Source organism: Eretmochelys imbricata, chromosome 2 (assembly GCF_965152235.1).
Source record: "Eretmochelys imbricata isolate rEreImb1 chromosome 2, rEreImb1.hap1, whole genome shotgun sequence".
In the NCBI taxonomy this organism is placed as follows: Eukaryota; Metazoa; Chordata; order Testudines; family Cheloniidae; genus Eretmochelys; species Eretmochelys imbricata.
The window spans coordinates 128,189,748-128,208,123 of record NC_135573.1 but is presented as its reverse complement, the minus strand read 5'-3'; the positions used below and the strand labels follow the sequence as shown (position 1 = coordinate 128,208,123).

The window sequence follows — 18,376 nt, the reverse complement described above, 5'->3', positions numbered from 1 at the left end:
TTGTGATGAAGTGGACTCTGCTTTTCCATAGCTACAGCTACGAATACATATCACCTCAATTTAATCAGTTTTTTTACTTGTTAGAAAATCCTTTTGTGACAGGCAGACATCACTTTAAAAAGAAAGAAAAAATATTTCTTAAGACACTAGTTTAAAATACGAATATTTTTTCACACAGACTTCTTTCTTTCCTAAAGGAAAGAAAAGCTAGCCTATAGAAACACATTATCATTTAAAAGTCCTTGGTTGGAAACCACCCAACAGGATTGCAAGCCCCTAGCATGATGGTAGCTAAGTACATTTCACTGATGATTAATTCTCTTGTATGTCTGGTGGACGGGTGCCACTATCTACACAGAGTCTTCACTCTAAATCTCCCTGCCAGCTGATCAATGGAATTACATTTTTGTGCTGGCACTAGACTGAACTGATCGTCTCATTTAGAAATGAGATGCTGCAATGTCAGATCAATGCTACTGGTTGGTTATGAAGGAAAATTTTAGAACATTTTAAAATAGTTTTCTTATAGGGATGAAAGAGGCAAATGGCAGAAACCCTAGAGTAACAGTTAGTGTGACTATGTCAACTTCTGTATTTCATTATCAGTTAATTTACTAACATACACAATTCTATATTCAGTAGGTAGCTTACTATGTCATTAACATCTCTACCACTGAAAACGTCTTTGCAGTTCAACTAAAACCACCTATCATTTACACTGTGCTCATCACCATAGTATGTGTATCCCCAAGATCTCACACTCTCAGACAGATCCTGCCTATAGTTTAGAATTTCAGTATCTGATCCTGCAAGGTGCTCAGAATCTATTGCTTGCTTTCTTTAAAACAAAACAAACAAACAATGGCTTGCACTCCAAGTGCATATACAGTATAAAAAACATACAAAATTTAAAGGTAAAATCAGTTTAAATAAACTGTCCCTCACCTACCCATCAAAACAAACAATTCCCTATATAACCCAATTACACTTCCTGAATCTGAATCGATCAATCATGTAGGGTGCCGTAAGCTTTTAATATTGATCCAGGCCATGAAGGAAGTCTGCCAAACAATTAGCGGGGCCATCGTGTGATCAAAGTACTAAAGGAGCACTGAAAGAAGACAAGGCCATTGTGGAGAACTTAAATGAATTCTTTGCATCGGGCTTCATTGCTGAAGATGTGAGGGAGATTCCCACACCTGAGCCATTCTTTTTAGGTGATAAATCTGAGGAACTGTCCCAGTGACAGTAGAACAGCTTTTGAAACAAATTTATAAACTAAACAGTAATAAGTCACCAGGATAAGATGGTATTCACCCAAGGGTTCTGAAGGAACTCAAATATAAAATTGGAGAACTATTCACTGTGGTGTGTAACCTATTGCTTAAATCAGCCTCTGTACCAGATAACTGGAGGATAGCTAAAGTAATGCAGCTTTTTAAAAAAAGGCTCCAGAGGTGATCTTGGCAACTACAGACTGTTAAGCCTAAATTCAGTATCACACGCATTGGTTGAAACTACAGTAAAGAACAGAATTATTAGACACAGATGAATATGATATGTTGGGGAAGAGTCAATCTATTAGAATTTGTTTGAGGGGATCAACAGACATCTGCACAAGGGTGACCTAGTCTATAGTGTGCTTGGACTTTCAGAAAGCCTTTGGACAAGGTCATGCACCAAAGGCTCTTAAGCAAAGTAAGTAGTCATGGCATAAAATGGGAAGGCCCTCTAATGGATTAGTAACTGGTTAAAATATAACAAACAAAAGGTAGTATAAACAGTCAGTTTTCACAGTGGAGAAAGATAAATAGTGGGGTTCCCCAAGAATCTGTACTTGGTTTAGTTCTATTCAAGTATTGATAAATAATCTGGAAAGGGGGGTTAATGGTGCAGGTGCAAAGTCTGTAGAGGATACAAAATTATTCAAGACAGTTAAGTATAAAGCTGACTGTGAAGAGTTACAAAGGGATCTCACAAAACTGGGTGACTGGGTAAGAAAATAGCAAATTAAATTAAATGTTGATAAATGCAAAGTAATGTGCATCGGAAAACATAATCCCAACTACACAAAAAAAGTGATGGGGCCTAAATGAGCTCCCACCAGTCAAGAAAGAGATGTTGGAGTCAATGTCGATAATTCTCTGAAAATATCTGCTCACTGTGCAGTGGCACTTAAAAAAGCTAACAGAATGTTAAGATAATGCCACTATATAAATCCATGGTCACTCTATCTCAAAAAGATATATTAGAACAGGAAAAGGTGCAGAGAACCACAACAAAAATGATTAGGGGTATGGAACAGCTTCCATATGAATAGAGATTATAAAGACTGGGATTGATCATTTTAGAAGAGAGCCAACTAAGGGGCTGGGGAATATGACAGATTTTTATAAACCCATGAGTGGTATGGAAAAAAGTGATTAAGGAAATGTTATTTACCCCTTCACATAACACAGGAACCAGGTGCCATCCAATGAAATTAATAGTCAGAAGGTTTAAAACAAACAAAAAGGAAGTACTTCTTCATATAAGACACTGTCATCCTGTGGAACTCAGTGCCAGGGGATCTTGTGAAGGCTAAAATTATAACTGTGTTAAAAAAAAAAGAATTAGATAAAGTTCAAGGAGAATAGGTCCATCAATGGCTATTAGCCAAGATGGTCAGGGATGCAACTCCATGCTCTGGGTGTCCCTGAACCTCTCTGCCAGAAGCTGGGAATGGATGACAGGGAATAGATCACTCAATAATTGCCCTATTCTGTTCATTGTCCCTGAAGCATCTGGCACCCTCCAGTGTCAGAAGACTGGATACTGGGTGAGATGTACCATTGGTCTGTCCCAGTATGGCCATTCCTATGTTCTTATTCTGGCAGACTGATGGAAGAGAGGAGGAAACTGAGTTTGTGAAGACTGTACTAGTGCTTGTGAATGTTTTGCACTAGGTTAAGTGCCTAAATGGTCTTCAGATATAGAGAATGCAGGGCCAGAAAGCAATCAGATGCCAGAATAACAGCCCTTAAGGGGTCTATGGCATTTAGAAGATCTCTAAGATTGGTCTTGCACTGAGAACTAATCCATCCAAACTTCCAGACAACCTAAGTTAAATGTAAGGAAACTTTGTGCCCCCAACCTAGCAGCTCAGAGTTTCTCCCTTATACTAAGTTGCCTTCTGGGAGAAAGTCTATTAGCCTTCTAGCCACCTTCCCTACAGCATTTGGTTGAGTGTCCTCCCTTCCCTCCTAGCTCTTCAGCAGCAGCCTGTTCCCTATCCTACTTTTCCAGGTGCATAGTGAAGTAGTATACCATCCACTCTTCTTAATATAGGTCCAATAGATTTATGTGGGAGTTGGCTTACAGTCGATATATATATAAAAAAAGGAGTGCAGGATAGCCAATCATCCCTGATGACACCACATGTGTGCTTGTTGGGGACAGCTAAAGGAGAACCCTAGGTTTCTCCTCCCAGAATACTGGTGAAAGCAAAGGAGGAGTCTGGGCAGACTCGTGGGAGTCTCATGGCAGACAATCGGCTGAAATGAAATCTAGTGTCATGTAAAGTTGCCTAGTTTTGGATGCAACTAGAAGTTTTGCAGATTTCTGCCAAAGTTAATGGTGTATCTGAAAAGAGTTTTGCAGGAGATCATTTGTATGGTTTCTGTTTCATTTAGCATGTGTACAGAGCTCTATTTAGTGTTTTATCTTTCTTTGAGATCATTACTGCAAGATATCAAATATTTGGCTGTTTTATTAGAACAACATTGGTCAAATGATATTGGAGCACTGTTTTCCCTATACCACTGATTAACAGACTGAAGACAAACAAGTTAAGAAATTATTACGGTAACTCTAGTAGGCTGTGGCACAGCTTACAAAAGCGAATAGTGGACACACATGCCATTTAAAATAAGACTGGACAAAGCTCTGAAAAATAAACCATTGGTAACAATCCTGCATTTTCGGGGGAATAGAATCAGGGAGTTTCTTGAGCAAATAGTGTAGTTTCTTTTGGTGACCCTCAGTGGGATCAGAGGGTAATGGCTTGTAGAAAGTGGTGTTGGAGAGCTGCCTAGCAGCCTCTTGTTCATATTCCAACCGCCGATAATGTCACGGCAAACCTGGGGGCTGAACTTTGTGACTTTGGCCTCACCCATAACTATTTCACATTTGGGGACAATGTATACCTTTAAATCAGCAGCACTGCTATGGGTACCCACATGGCCCCACAGTATGCCAACATTTTTATGGCATTTTTATTTTTATTTTTATAACAACGCTTCCTCAGCTCTCATCCCCTAATGCCCCTACTCTACTTGCGCTACACTGATGACATCTTCATCATCAGGACCCATGGAAAAGAAGCCCTTGAGGAATTCCACCATGATTTCAACAATTTCCATCCCAACATCAACCTCAGCCTGGACCAGTCCACACAAGAGATTCACTTCCCGGACACTACGGTGCTAATAAACCATGGTCACATAAACACTACCCTATACCAGAAACCTACTGACCGCTATTCCTACCTACATGCCTCCAGCTTTCATCCAGACCACACCACACGGTCCATTGTCTACAGCCAAGCTGTACGATACAACCGCATTTGCTCCAACCCCTCAGACAGAGACAAACACCTTCAAGATCTCTATCAAGCATTCTTACAACTACAGTACCCACCTGCTGAAGTGAAGAAACAGATTGACAGAGCCAGAAGAGTACCCAGAAGTCACCTACTACAGGACAGGCCCAACAAAGAAAATAACAGAATGTCACTAGCCATCACCTTCAGCCCCCAAATAAAACCTCTCCAACGCATCATCAAGGATCTACAACCTATGCTGAAGGATAACCCATCACTCTCACAGATCTTGGGAGACAGGCCAGTCCTTGCTTACAGACAGCCCCCCAACCTGAATCAAATACTCACCAGCAACCACACACCACACAACAGAACCACTAACCCAGGAACTTATCCTTGCAACAAAACCCGTTGCCAACTGTGTCCACATATCTATTCAGGGGACATCATCATAGGACCTAACCACATCATCCACACTATCAGAGGCTCGTTCACCTACACATCTACCAATGTGATATATGCCATCATATGCCAGCAATGCCCGTCTGCCATGTACATTGGTCAAACTGGACAGTCTCTACGTAAAAGAATAAATGGACACAAATCAGATGTCAAGAATTATAATATTCAAAAACCAGTCGGAGAACACTTCAATCTCTCTGGTCACTCGATTACAGACCTAAAAGTGACAATTCTTCAACAAAAAAACTTCAAAAACAGACTCCAACGAGAGACTGCTGAATTGGAATTAATTTGCAAACTGGATACAATTAATTTAGGCTTGAATAAAGACTGGGAGTGGATGGGTCATTACACAAAGTAAAACTATTTCCACATGTTTATTCCCCGCCACCCCCCACTGTTCCTCAGAGGTACCTGTCAACTGTCAACTGAAATGGCCTACCTTGATTATTACTACAAAAGGTCCCCCCCCGCCCCGCTCTCCTGCTGGTAATAGCTCACCTTAAATGATCACTCTTGTTACAGTGTGTATGGTAACACTCATTGTTTCATGTTCTCTATGTATATATAAATCTCCCCACAGTATTTTCCACTGAATGCATCCGATGAAGTTTGTCGCTCACGAAAGCTTATGATCAAATAAATGTATTCGTCTCTAAGGTGCCACAAGTACTCCTTTTCTTTTTATAGGGAAGTAGATACCATTAACTTGGGTTTGAATAGAGACTGGGTCATTACACATATTGAATCTATTTCCCCATGTTAAGTATCCTCACACCTTCTTGCCAACTGTCTCAATGGGCCATCTTGATTATCACTACAAAAGTTTTTTGTTTGTTTGTTTGTTTGTTTGATTTGTCCTGCTGATAATAGCTCATCTTAACTAATTAGCCTCTCACAGTTTGTATGGTAACTTCCAACTTATCTGTATGTATATATCTATCTATCTTACTATATGTTCCATTCTATGCATCCGATGAAGTGAGCTGTAGCTCACGAAAGCTTATGCTCTCATAAATGTGTTAGTCTCTAAGGTGCCACAAGTACTCCTGTTCTTTTTTTATACTACTGTTACATTCCCCCTTCTTGCACACGCTGTCACTTCTACTCTGTGATATTCTGTTTACTGATTCTTGCTTCTTTTGTGGTGTATTGAAAATTGTGAAAATTACAAGCTGTCATTTTAAATTTGGGGGGGTTTCCTGCTCCTGCTTGCAGGCTAAGGAGCTCTGCAGGAAAGTGTGCAATCTGGGCCTAGGAGTCAGTTAACTGGTAGACAGCCTAGGGTAAGGTGGGGTGAATTTTGTCTTTATGTTTTAGGGAGAGCCTGCCTTGTCTCTCTCTGTTTATGGGTTCTTGCACTTTATCATTTTTATTTCTAACAAATAAAGTAGTGTTATGTTGCAACCTTCCAACAAGCGAATTCTGTGTTTTATCTAACTTCTCTGTGTTATGCCATGAAACATAACACTTTCTATTCTTGCATAACTACTGGTAGGGTTGTCAACAGTCCTTTATTACAAGGGACGACCCTTATTTTTCCACCTCTGTACAACAAGGTTGGGAGTTGCTGAGTGCTGCAAAAAGCAGCAGGAAATCCCCGTAGCAATTGTAGATGAATACTGATTATTAATTAATTAATAATACATAAAATATTAATATTAATAGTAATAGGCGGAGAGGTAGGGCAGGGGTTCTTGGAAAACAGCCCCTTATTTTTGAAGTACGTTAGTAACCCTATCTACTGGCCTAGTCAGATTTTCTTGTGTCATATATTGAGTATATAAACATTCCAATTTGTGCCATAACTAATGCACTGGAGGTGTTGGGCCAAATCCTGCTCATTTTACTCACATGGGTAATCTCCAGTGACCCGAGTGGTGACTGGTTGTGTGAGATATGTAGAACTGGGTGGAAAAAATGTGCAGTAAAGTGATGGGGGAGAAAATCCAAAAATTGAGGTATTGCATTAAAATGTTCATGTTTTTCCTCAAAAGTGAAGGGAGAGGGGAAACCACAGTTATTTTTTCCGAAGGAAAAATAAGCAAGTTTTTGCCTAACATAATTTTTTGAAAAATTTCAATTTGATCCAAGGTTTGCTTCTGTCCTTTTCCTTTATGTATGTATGTATTTATTTTTGGTAAGAAACACCATGCCTAAAAAGGTGAAATTTCACCCTTAACTAAATTCACCAAATTTTCAAATTTTGCATGTGGGAATTCATGAAGCAAAACCAGATTGTTTTGGATAGCCCTTCTGGGAGACATACACAACCGAGTAGAGTTTCCTGGATTATGAGTATTCTATGTGATCCTATAACACCAGCTACCATCTACACATGAAGAGAATAGAATAAAGAGCTAAGTATTCTATTTTGTGCTGCAAAGTCTGTCTCATAAATTCAGGGGCAGACAGGATGTGCCTTTCAACACTTTGTCTCAAAATCGGAGGGCATCAATTTATTAATATATGAAACAAAAATATTTTCAATACCTACTCAGGTTAAATCATGTTAAACTGGAAACTTCTTAAACTTCATCTTTAACTAATTGTTAATTCTATTCAGCAGAAGTAGGATAAAAAGTACTGTAAGATTTATTCCAGCAAACTACATCCTATTCTGTGCACTCCTTTAATGTAAACTAATTGAAGTTGTAAGTGATTTGCTTTCCTTCTACATTTGTGAATGGCATTAGTGCTGATATAAGAAAAGGACAGATTAATAGCAATGGTTAAACCAAGCATCAAACTGTAAGTCTGCCAGAAAAACTCCCACTAATGCCTTACAGTACCAATTACAACAGCTGCATCATTCCATTCTTTCATTCCTCTCAGGAAGAAACTGCCAAGTGTCAATCTATCTGGTAGCTTTTTGTTCTACAAAGGAGAACTAGGATTAGACTCATCTTCACTTGAGACTTGAACAAGATGTGAACTCACACCTGTAGAGATGAAATTATAGTCCACTTACCCACTGTAAAATATTTAGCCACCACAACTTTATGAAGTTAAACTAATTGCATAATTAAGTTGAAACACAGGAAAAGCTCCTGTCCTGAACCAGTAGCTGTAATGTTTTCCCCTATGCATTCTTCTCTGTATGTTAATTTATCTTTTGTGATACAGTGTACATATAATAGCAGAAAAAAACGAAGAGTTTTTCAAATCATTTCAGAACATTCACTATTGGTGTTCCCATACACTTAATTACTGTGAACAGGTTGTAGTGTGCTGGGGAAAAGTTGTTACAGGTGACATAGATCTGTTCAGTACACACACACACACACACACACACACACACACACACCAAGTTTGGGGGAGGGGAAAGAGAGACCTATCTTTGAGTACGAGTGTGAATTATGATATTCTTGACACACAAAGGTACTTCCTTAAGATGAGAATTGTTAGAACACTACTTTTGTTTCTGTAAGAAAAAGTCATTATTTTTTTCATCAGGTATATTTAGGATTAATCCAATTTTGTAGAACAAGCTTGAAAATGACTCAGGTCTTGTAACAGCACCTCTTCCTTAAAAATAAATAAATAAATAAATTGCACCTGGCATTAAAACAAAGGAGGAAATAAAGTAGGAATCAGTCTTTGGGTACATTAAGAGGCTATGTTAAGGTCATATTGCCCTTTCACCACGGCTAAAACAGAATAGAATTCTTAATCATTATTATAAGGCAAAAAATCTAGATAAAATGTCCTTGTGTCTGTTAGAATTTTAAACTTCAATTGGCTCAATCTCTGAGTCACCTCTCTGGAATTATGAAAAGTTGCTTTGTTGTAGGCTATTATCTCCTATGATAGCATTACGAAGATATTCCAATAGATTCTACAATCCGTATATAAATCGTATCTTCCTATAATGCCTTCCTTTTCTGGGTCTAATGTTCTCTAGTTTTCCAGAAAGGATAGTGTTTGATAATGGAAACAAAAATATAGCTTTGTCATAAATAAACCACGGTGTAGTATCACCTTCACTATCCATTTCAACTAGCACCCACAAGGTGCTAGACACCATACAAATAAAGGAAGGCCTAACCCTTCCCCAGAGAACTTACAATATGTAGTACAATGTTACTGGAAAAAAAACAACACAATTATTGAGGGTTTTTTTTTTTTTTTTTTAAATATCCTTTGTTAAAAAAAATAAGTCACTTCATATATTATTTAGTAAAACCCCAGAATTACTGCAATATATTCAGAGCTGTTGTGTCTATCTCAGCAGGTCACAAATATACTTGAATATCTGCTTTCTTAACATTAATTGGTGACATTTTGGTTCCTACTGAGTTAGGCATATCCTGTAACTTGCTCATGATAATCTAGGCTACATTCCTATAACATTCTTCCAGTTGTATTTTCTGGAACTGGCTTAAATAATAATAAAGGCCACAAAACAAGCAATGTGCAAACTGCATTCTGAACTTCACTCATGGGTTGGAATGGTTTCATTGGATGTTATGATATTCAGCAGTCTTCAGGCTCTCTCGCAGTTGCTAGAGATATGGGTGCATGCTAAGAGATGTGATTTACCACAGAGAATTTCACCCATGAGTTTAGGAAGCTAACAGCTTTGATATCACAGTCATGAAGAATCTGGTACTTCAGAGTCTGCATTTCTGCTGAGCATCTCACTGCTGCAGTCCTTATATTAATGGCATTTAATTAGCTTATGTTAAGCACTTACTTTGACTTTGACATTCTGCCCTTGGCAAACATTTTTCCTACATTCTTGGCCAATTTTAATTGAATGATTTGTTTCAATCTTACATTCCTCTTCACATCCTGACCTCCTGACCCCACTCCACACAAACTCTGGGGAAACTAGGACCCAAGGGGTGTCTCCCCTTTCTATGTGGCCTTGGGGGAAAACTGCAAAGAGGAACCAGCCAGAGACTCCAGCAGCAGAAGCAGCTTCAGACACTCGGAGAACTTTCTACGGCATTGACTGGACTGTCTCTGCCATTCAGCTGACTGACCGTTTGCTCCAACCTACTCCCTCACAACGTCTTCATCTCAGCTTCAGTCCACACCTGCCCCTCGTACCCTCATCTTTCTTTTCTTCAACTTCCCATCTCCCTTCCCTTTTCTTTAGCACCTCCTAACTAACCCAACACACACACAATATTGTGGAACATCACATTGTTCAGTCTGCTTGTTCATTCTACCCCTTCTCCCATCCTGTGTCTGTCTGGTCTATTTAGATTGCAAACATTTCAGGGCAGGAACTGTCGGCTACTCTGTTTGTATAGTGGCTAGCACCATAGAGACCCATTTTGGGCGATCTTTGGGCTCTACCACAATAAAGAGGAGTAAAATGTATTTAAGAAATAAGGCTTCATTCCTCTTCCCAGCCTCAGCCATGAACCTTGGAAGGCAGATATGAATGTATGAACTTTATAAAAGGTGAAGGCTTCAAAAAGAGATCTGAACTGTTTATTCTCTGTTTGTGTTTTAGAAACAGGTGTTAAATAATGACACTTTTTTGTTGTTCTGTTCTTTATAGGGTGGTTGGCTCTGTAAAGCACCATAGGATGCATCTGATGTAGAAGGTGGCTTTTCAGAAATATACTTTGATATATTTCCACTGCCTTTCGGGTGGGATGTTCTGAATGTGCAGACTGGATTTATCCTTCCTTATCTTTAATTGCCCTTCAAACCTCTTCTCAATTCTGCCCCTCTCTACTTATTTTCTCTTGTCTATTACCATTTTACCTTTTCTTGCTCTGATCCTTCAGCCAGCCTCAATAAGCTGTTTGAATCTCCCCTCACAACCACCTTTGTCACTTTCCTTACACTATGGGAAATTCTTCCTGAACTAGCCCATAAGGCCATTATTGTCTTCCTCTTCAAATCCCTCCACAAGACCCATTTCTACTATTGTGCCCAGAAGAACACTGACAACTAACAATGCTCAGATAAGGGGCAGTGGGGGACAATAGACATTTTTTTTTAAAGTTTGATTGTTTGTATTTTATCCCTCTCCCCCAACTCAATACGCGGCTTGTCATCTCCAGTTGTGAACACCTCAGAGCAAGGATCGTGTCCCTTTCTCCCTCTCCACCTTAATGCTATACTGCCATAGTTCTAGTGGCAGAAATGAAAATGGTGGAGGTGCCAGAACTGAAAATGCCTCTATGTAGAAAAGAGGGAATTGCTAGCAAGACTCTCTCTTTTAGGTGCTCTTAACTTTTAAATTTACTCCACACTTTTATCTGCAATAGTCCAGAACCTTTGGTCTTCAGGTATGCTGCAGGCCTGTTTATTTCCTCAGGCCTTTTGGGAGGTAAGAATATTATGATGGGTGCTCTTTGTGAGTGAGGTGGGGCATTGTGCAGAACTGTTTTCATTACCAATCATGTATGTTCTGTTTGGAATGAGGACGTGCTGCTGGCTTGGCTATGCAATTGTGTTTTTAATTCATGGCAAGAGTGCCTTGAGGTTGCATGAAAGATGTATTATAAACAGAAATAAATATAAAAAAAAAGTCTGCATAGCACCCAGCACATTTTGGGTGCTCCTGTAAGTACAAGAAATAAATAATAGTCTTTAAAGGTCAGCATTGAAACTACATCCACACAGAGAAATAAATAATAAATGGCTGACAAAGGCAATTTAATCAGATTTAAGTTTCTGTCATTCTTGAACTCCTTCTTCCCACTAACAGTTCCTGGAAATTTTAATAAGTGTTGCCTCCCTCAGAAAAAAAATGTCAGTTTGCATTCAGTATATTCCCCAACCTTTAAAGAAAAAAGGGCTATTATAATTATTTTCACTTCTTTTTTTCATGAACTTTAATCTTTCAGCCATAGATGCAACAATGATGCTTCATTAGAGAACTAAAAGGGAAATAAATATTTAATGAAATTACTAGGAATGTCCTTCCCCACATAATTTCCCAAAATAAAGTACTTTGTAAGTGAATTTTAATAGAAACTGGGACTAAAAAAATTATAATAAACCAACTGAGCTACCAACTACAAGGTGTTAATCAGAATCTTGATTATTAACACTAAGTTCCACTTACAAATAAGCTACTGTCTGTCCTGAGAATTTTACCACCTCTCAGCACCATACTCTTTGGGTGTTAATGAGGAAGAAACATACTGCTTCCTTCTTTGAGTGCCACTACCTCATTATCCCTTGGTCCATTTACAACTCATTTTTCTGCCTATTTCCTGGCAAAAATTAGATGTCTGTTGTAAATATTTTGAACTGACATTTCTAGATATTATGAGCCCAGTCCTGCAATACTTATAATTATATGAATAGTTCTACTGTCTTCAGCTGAATGAACCACATAAGTATGGGATGCAAGACTTGAATCAGGGTAAATTTTTCCACAATATCGTTATTTATATACGTCACATTTGAAAATGGGACGTAGGCATTTTTGAAAATGTTACATCCCGTATCAATCTGGTCAGTTTCCATTACTATAGTATGTAAGGGTTTTAATGTACTGTATAATTTAAAAGCACAAATTCTGTCTGGAAGGCCCATTTTTCCACCCAATGATCCCTGCACAGTTGTCTCCTAAACTGGGTATTTTAAATGCAAATATAGCTGGACTTGTCTGCAACTTCATACAAAGGACTAAAGTTATGTAAAGCTTTTATATAGCAACTAGGGCTTTCAAGGAATTAAAAAAAATAATTGTGATTAATCACACTGTTAAAAACAGAATACCATTTATTTAAATTTTTTGGATGTTTTCTACATTTTCAAATATATTTATTTCAGTTACAACATAGAATACAAAGTGTACAGTGCTCACTTTATATTTATTTTTATTACAAATATTTGCACAGTAAAAATAAAAGAAATAGTATTTTTCAATTCACTAAATACAAGTACTGTCAATCACTTTATCATGAAAGTTGAACTTACAAAAGTAGAATTATGTACCAAAAATAATTAAATTCAAAAATAAAACAACGTAAAACTTTAGAGGCTGCTAGTCCACTCAGTCCTACTTCATGCCAAATAATTTTGGTTACAATTTGCAGAGATAATGCTGCCTGCTTCTTGTTTACAATGTCACCTGAAAGTGAGAATAGGTATTCACATGAGAATAGGTATTCACTGTTGCAGCTGGTGTTGCAAGATGTTTACGTGCCAGATGCATTAAAGATTTATATGTCCTTTCATGCTTCAACCACCATTCCAGAGGACATGCGTCCATGCTGATGACGGGTTCTGCTCGTTAACGATCCAAAGCAGAGCAGACCAACATATGTTCATTTTCCTCATCTGAGTCAGATATCACCAGCAGAAGGTTGCTTTTCTTTTTTGATGGTTCAGGTTCTGTCATTTCCGCATCTGAGTGTTGCCCTTTTAAGAATTCTGAAAACATGGTCTACACCTCGTCCCTCTCAGATTTTGGACAGCACTTCAGATTCTTAAACCTTGAGTTGAGTGCTGTATCTATTTTTAGAAATCTCATATTGGTACCTTTCTTTGCATTTTGTCAAATCTGCTGTGAAAGTGTTCTTAAAACAAACATGCCCTGGGTCATCATCCAAGACTGCTATAACATGAAATATGTGGCAGAATGCGGGTAAAACAGAACAGGAGACATACAGTACTCTCCCAAGGAGTTCAGTCACAAATTTACTTAATGCATTATTTTTTAATGAGCATCATCAGCCTGGAAGTATGTCCTCTGGAATGATGGCCAAAGCCTGAAGGTGCATATGAATGTCTAGCATATCTGGCACGTAAATACCTTGCAAAGCTGGCTACAAAAGTACCATGTGAACGTGTGTTCTCACTTTCACATGACATTATAAATAAGAAGCAGGCAGCATTATCTCCTTTAAATGCAAACAAACTTGATTTTCTTAGCGATTGACTGAAAAAGAAGTAGGACTGAGTGGACCTGTAGGCTCTAAAGTTTTACATTGTTTTGTTTCTGAGTGCAGTTACATCACAAAAAAAATCTACATTTGTAAGTTACACTTTCACGATAAAGAGATTGCACTACAGTACTTGTATGAGGTGAATTGAAAAATACTATTTCTTTTGTTTACAGTGCAAATATTTGTAATAAAAATAATAATATAAAGTGAGCACTGTACACTTCATATTCTGTGTTGTAACAGAAATCAATATATTTGAAAATGTAGAAAAACATCCAAAATATTTAATAAATTCCAATTGGTATTCTATTGTTTAACAGCGCAATTAATCAGGATTAATTTTGTTTAGTTAATTGTGTGAGTTAACTGCGATTAGTCAACAGCCCTAATAGCAACACAATACTAAGGCCAGGATTGCAAAAAATTAAAATGAAAAATAAGGAAGTTAAGGAACCTGAGCCTATTTGTAGTTTCTAATGTAAGCACATAATGTACAAGCTCTTATAAGACAGCCCTACAGAATTTAATAGAAAAATACATACCTGCTATATTATTTCATAGGATGGCTGGGAAAATCTATGGAAAGGATTCTCACTCTATTAAATTATATAAGTCTGCAAGAATAACTCTCATAGAACCCTATTGGTTTCTCCCCTATTATATTTCATAGGATTGTTCTTAAGAATGTGGTTTTGGACTAAAATCAGCTGAAATTTTGTTTTGTGTGTTGGATTCCATGAGACTGAGGCTCAAAATGAAACTCTGGGGGTTCTGAGCCCAAAGTAAGGCCCCAGTTTTTCATTGGTACCTGCACCTGTGCAGATTGTCGGTGACATCAATAGGACTCCATACAGGCACAGCTGATTCCAGTGCAGGACTGTTGTTTAAATCTTTTGAGTTTTGCACATGTATCATCAGGACCCAAGTCAATGAAGATAACTGAATCTGTGTTGTCAAAGTTTGTGCATGGCTGTACGATGCTCAATTTGTCATGGGATTCTGCAGCACAAAAGCCCAACATTTTATATTGAGAGAGAGAGAATTGGCCTATTTGAATTCATAAAACCTTTATAATCCAGCATGTTATATTGTATGACATGAGATTATTTGAGTCATGAACCTTAATCTGAGGAAGTCAACAAAACATGATGTGGATATTACCCAGGGTAATGTGTAATTAAATCTTTAAGAACAGGCATCCACAGACATCACACAAATCTCCATTTTGGTTGCTTCTCAGTTCATTTGTTGTTTAACAAAAGCAAAAATGTAAGGCCTCAGCTGGTGCTTTCTCAAACAATAGTTACTGATTAGTGGTACAGTCAAAGGAAGGAGAGAGCCTCCATTTTAATGGACCAAATTCCGACTTCATGTAAACTGAGAAACCAATAGCTAGGAAAGGAAATATGAGAAACCAGTTGGTCAGAAGGGAGCTATAGTGCCTGACTCCCAAAAAAATGCAAAGAGTCAACGGAATGTAGGAACTCTCTTGGTTTTGTCTTTGATTAACCATGGGAGTTCATTCAAAAGAGGGTGAAGAAAGAAAGAACATAGTCAATGCATTTTTGCACCTGCTCCATGCATGGCCTCTGCACTATGCTGATTACTTTCACTTTGGGCAAGTAATTTGCATTTATATAAGGATTCATTAGCAATTGCTTTGGATGAAAGGGGGAAAGACAGGAAGATTTTGGTTGAGCAAGTTGCTGTTTTACTTTTAGTAGCTGCCTATAATAAAATTAGTTATTTGAACATTTTTCATCCCTAGAACTGCTGCCATTCTTCACTTTTTTGTTATTCCATCTATTCCTTCAGCATGGGGCTCTGAAATACTGGGCCAAGTTCTGCACTGGCAGACTCAGTACAACCATCCTGACATAAAAAAAAAAAATCGGAGTACATCAAGAGCAGTCAACACAGAAAGTGGCCCATTAATTTATGCTTTAATTTAAAAATACAGAATTCTTTTCTTGGTGTCAGTAGCATTAAATTCACAATTTCATTCCTCATATTTATTTTCCATCACATTTGTTAATGACATTCGTCCTCTGCAGTTTATTAAGACAAAGGGAGCACTGGAGGAGGGAGGCCATTTTGTGTTTGAAAGAATTGTGTACAAAGAGTACAGACAGAGGATAGGAGTCCACATGCATTTGCATGAAACTGAAAAAGTTCAAAGAGAAAAAATATGAAACAGAATTTTAGAAAGAATTTTAAAATACGAGATTCAGAAATAGGAGAGAAAGTAGGTCGCTGGTGGTGGTAGGAATGCTGTGAAGATCACACAATAATTTGTGAAATACACTTTAGCTTGTTTCAGACATTTGTATGTTCCTAAATAGTTTTTAGTAACTCTTTGCATTATTACTTTTAGAGATCGCCAATAGAGCAGATAAACAACTTGTATAGTGTTGCCTGAAAAACCAACCATTCAGCTAGGAGAATAAGTCATTGTAGTAACTTGAGAACAGTAGTAGGACAAATATATAAGGATGTAATGGAGAAATATCAAACCTTAATACAGACCTACCTTGCCTACATATTGATAATCAGAGCCTGTATATTCCTCCAGCAAGAAGAACTGGTTCCACATCCAGCCCCTTTTCTGTCGGTGAAGTGCTTTTCCATCACTCCCTGATACACGTGCCACAAAGCCTTTCGGTTGGTGGTCAGTTGTCCTTCTGAACAGCATTTCTGCATAGCAGGGATGTGGCAGGCACATCCAGAGCAGCAGTAGCAGTAACACTGGTTGTATTATCATAGTTCTCCACTGCTGTCTGTCCTCCAAGCCAGATGGCTGTGGGGTCAACAGTGTTCTTTTCCTGGATTACCTTTTGATGTCTCTTTAGTTGGCAGTGCAGCCAAGTGATTTCCAGTAGTTCATCTCCCTTCCACACATATCCACCAAATCCTCAAAGTAAACAGAAAAGACACAGTGTAAGTTGAAAACATTCCGTTTGCCTGTGACTGACTTCACACTGTACTTTACAGCAAAGAAAGCAACTGATTATTTCCCATGTGCACCCAACTGATGGCTGATATCGTGACTATAAAGGGTTTCTGTCAACCTTCACCAAGTGGGAGGGCTGCAAATGTAGCAGGTAGCTGCTTTCAAAACATTACATGAGAAACACAATAAAAGTGCATTGAGCTGATTAACTTTTGTTCTTAACTTTTCAGTTTAAGAACTTTGAGGATGTTTTTTTTTTTCATGTAGACTAGGGGATTAATACTATTAGCACTTACATATTAAATACTGCAGCCTTTACTTCAAATATTTTCCACCTGATATGATTGACAAGTAATCCAGTGTTTTATTAATCTTGTTATTCGGAGGCCTGAAAAGGCTAACGCAAAGCAGTTTTAGAAACCACAGAAATGGTGAAACACTAGTTCCCCCAGGCACTTTAAATGGCAAAAGGGAACATCATATGCATCAAAAGAAATGCAACATGACAAGAAGAAAACTTTTTAATATAAAAAGTTCTTAGGATGTAGTACTTACAGTATGAACTGAGGTAGCATGCAAACAACTTTAAATGCAAGAAAAAAATGATGAAATAACTAGGTTTTGATCTATTTGATGTTAAGTCATAGTGAACTCAGGATGTTTTTGGTTTACAATATACTTAAATTTGACATTCAATATGCAACTTTTACTACAGAGAGAGAAAAAAAGTAAATCCATTTCCAAACCTGTTATGTTAGGTTTGTGTAGTATTTTATGTTTTTTCCTGACACAATAAGGAAGCATTTAGCACCATTGTGAAGCAATAGGCAGATTCCATCAATATCTTTTGTTGACATCAAACAGAAATAAACTGTTTCCAACCTTGTGCCTATGTTCCTTCTCAGTATATCACTCTTCATGACTGTTGACACCATTAGCTGATTTCCACTTTAAAAGATTAAATTTGGAAATTACCAAACGCTTAAGAGCAAATGTCTGCATGGCTCATTTAGATTTGCTTCAGCGGGCAAATCATGTAAAATACAATTAAAAAAAAAAGAATATTAACACTTAAATGTTTTTGTTAGGATCACATTTGATATTTAATGTCATTCCAAAGCACCATGGCAACCTGACCGAAGCTATTTTGAAATATATTAACTATAAATGAAAGATATATAATTATGTATCATAATGGTACATTATGGACTTTAAGTATATACAATTATTATTACAGATTATTCTAATATACATAAATATAGCAGACAAAACATTAGGAGCTATAAATAAGAGAACTCTCTCTATATGCAAATAAATATATAAAATAATGGGGAACTAATGTTTCATCATTTCTGTGGTTTCTAAAACTGCTTTGCATTAGTCTTTTGGACCACTGGCTAACAAGATTAAAACATTGGATTACTTGTAAATCCAGTTTGTGCACTCTATTCTTTCAGTTCCTCTTTGCCAAGCCTCCATTACCACCTTCAACTCCTACCTAAAAATATTAATTTT

General features: G+C 37.6%; 1 protein-coding gene across 1 annotated transcript in view; it reads right to left on the bottom strand.

The window, feature by feature from the left end:
- The window catches only part of LOC144260509 (cadherin-10), a 94,850-nt gene extending 78,178 nt beyond the window's left edge, over nt 1–16,672 (bottom strand). Inside the window, exon 1 of the mRNA XM_077809157.1 lies at nt 16,442–16,672. Coding sequence (XP_077665283.1) covers nt 16,442–16,672 — 231 coding nt within the window. The remainder of the gene's footprint in view (nt 1–16,441) is intronic.
- Between the last annotated feature and the right edge of the window lie 1,704 nt (nt 16,673–18,376).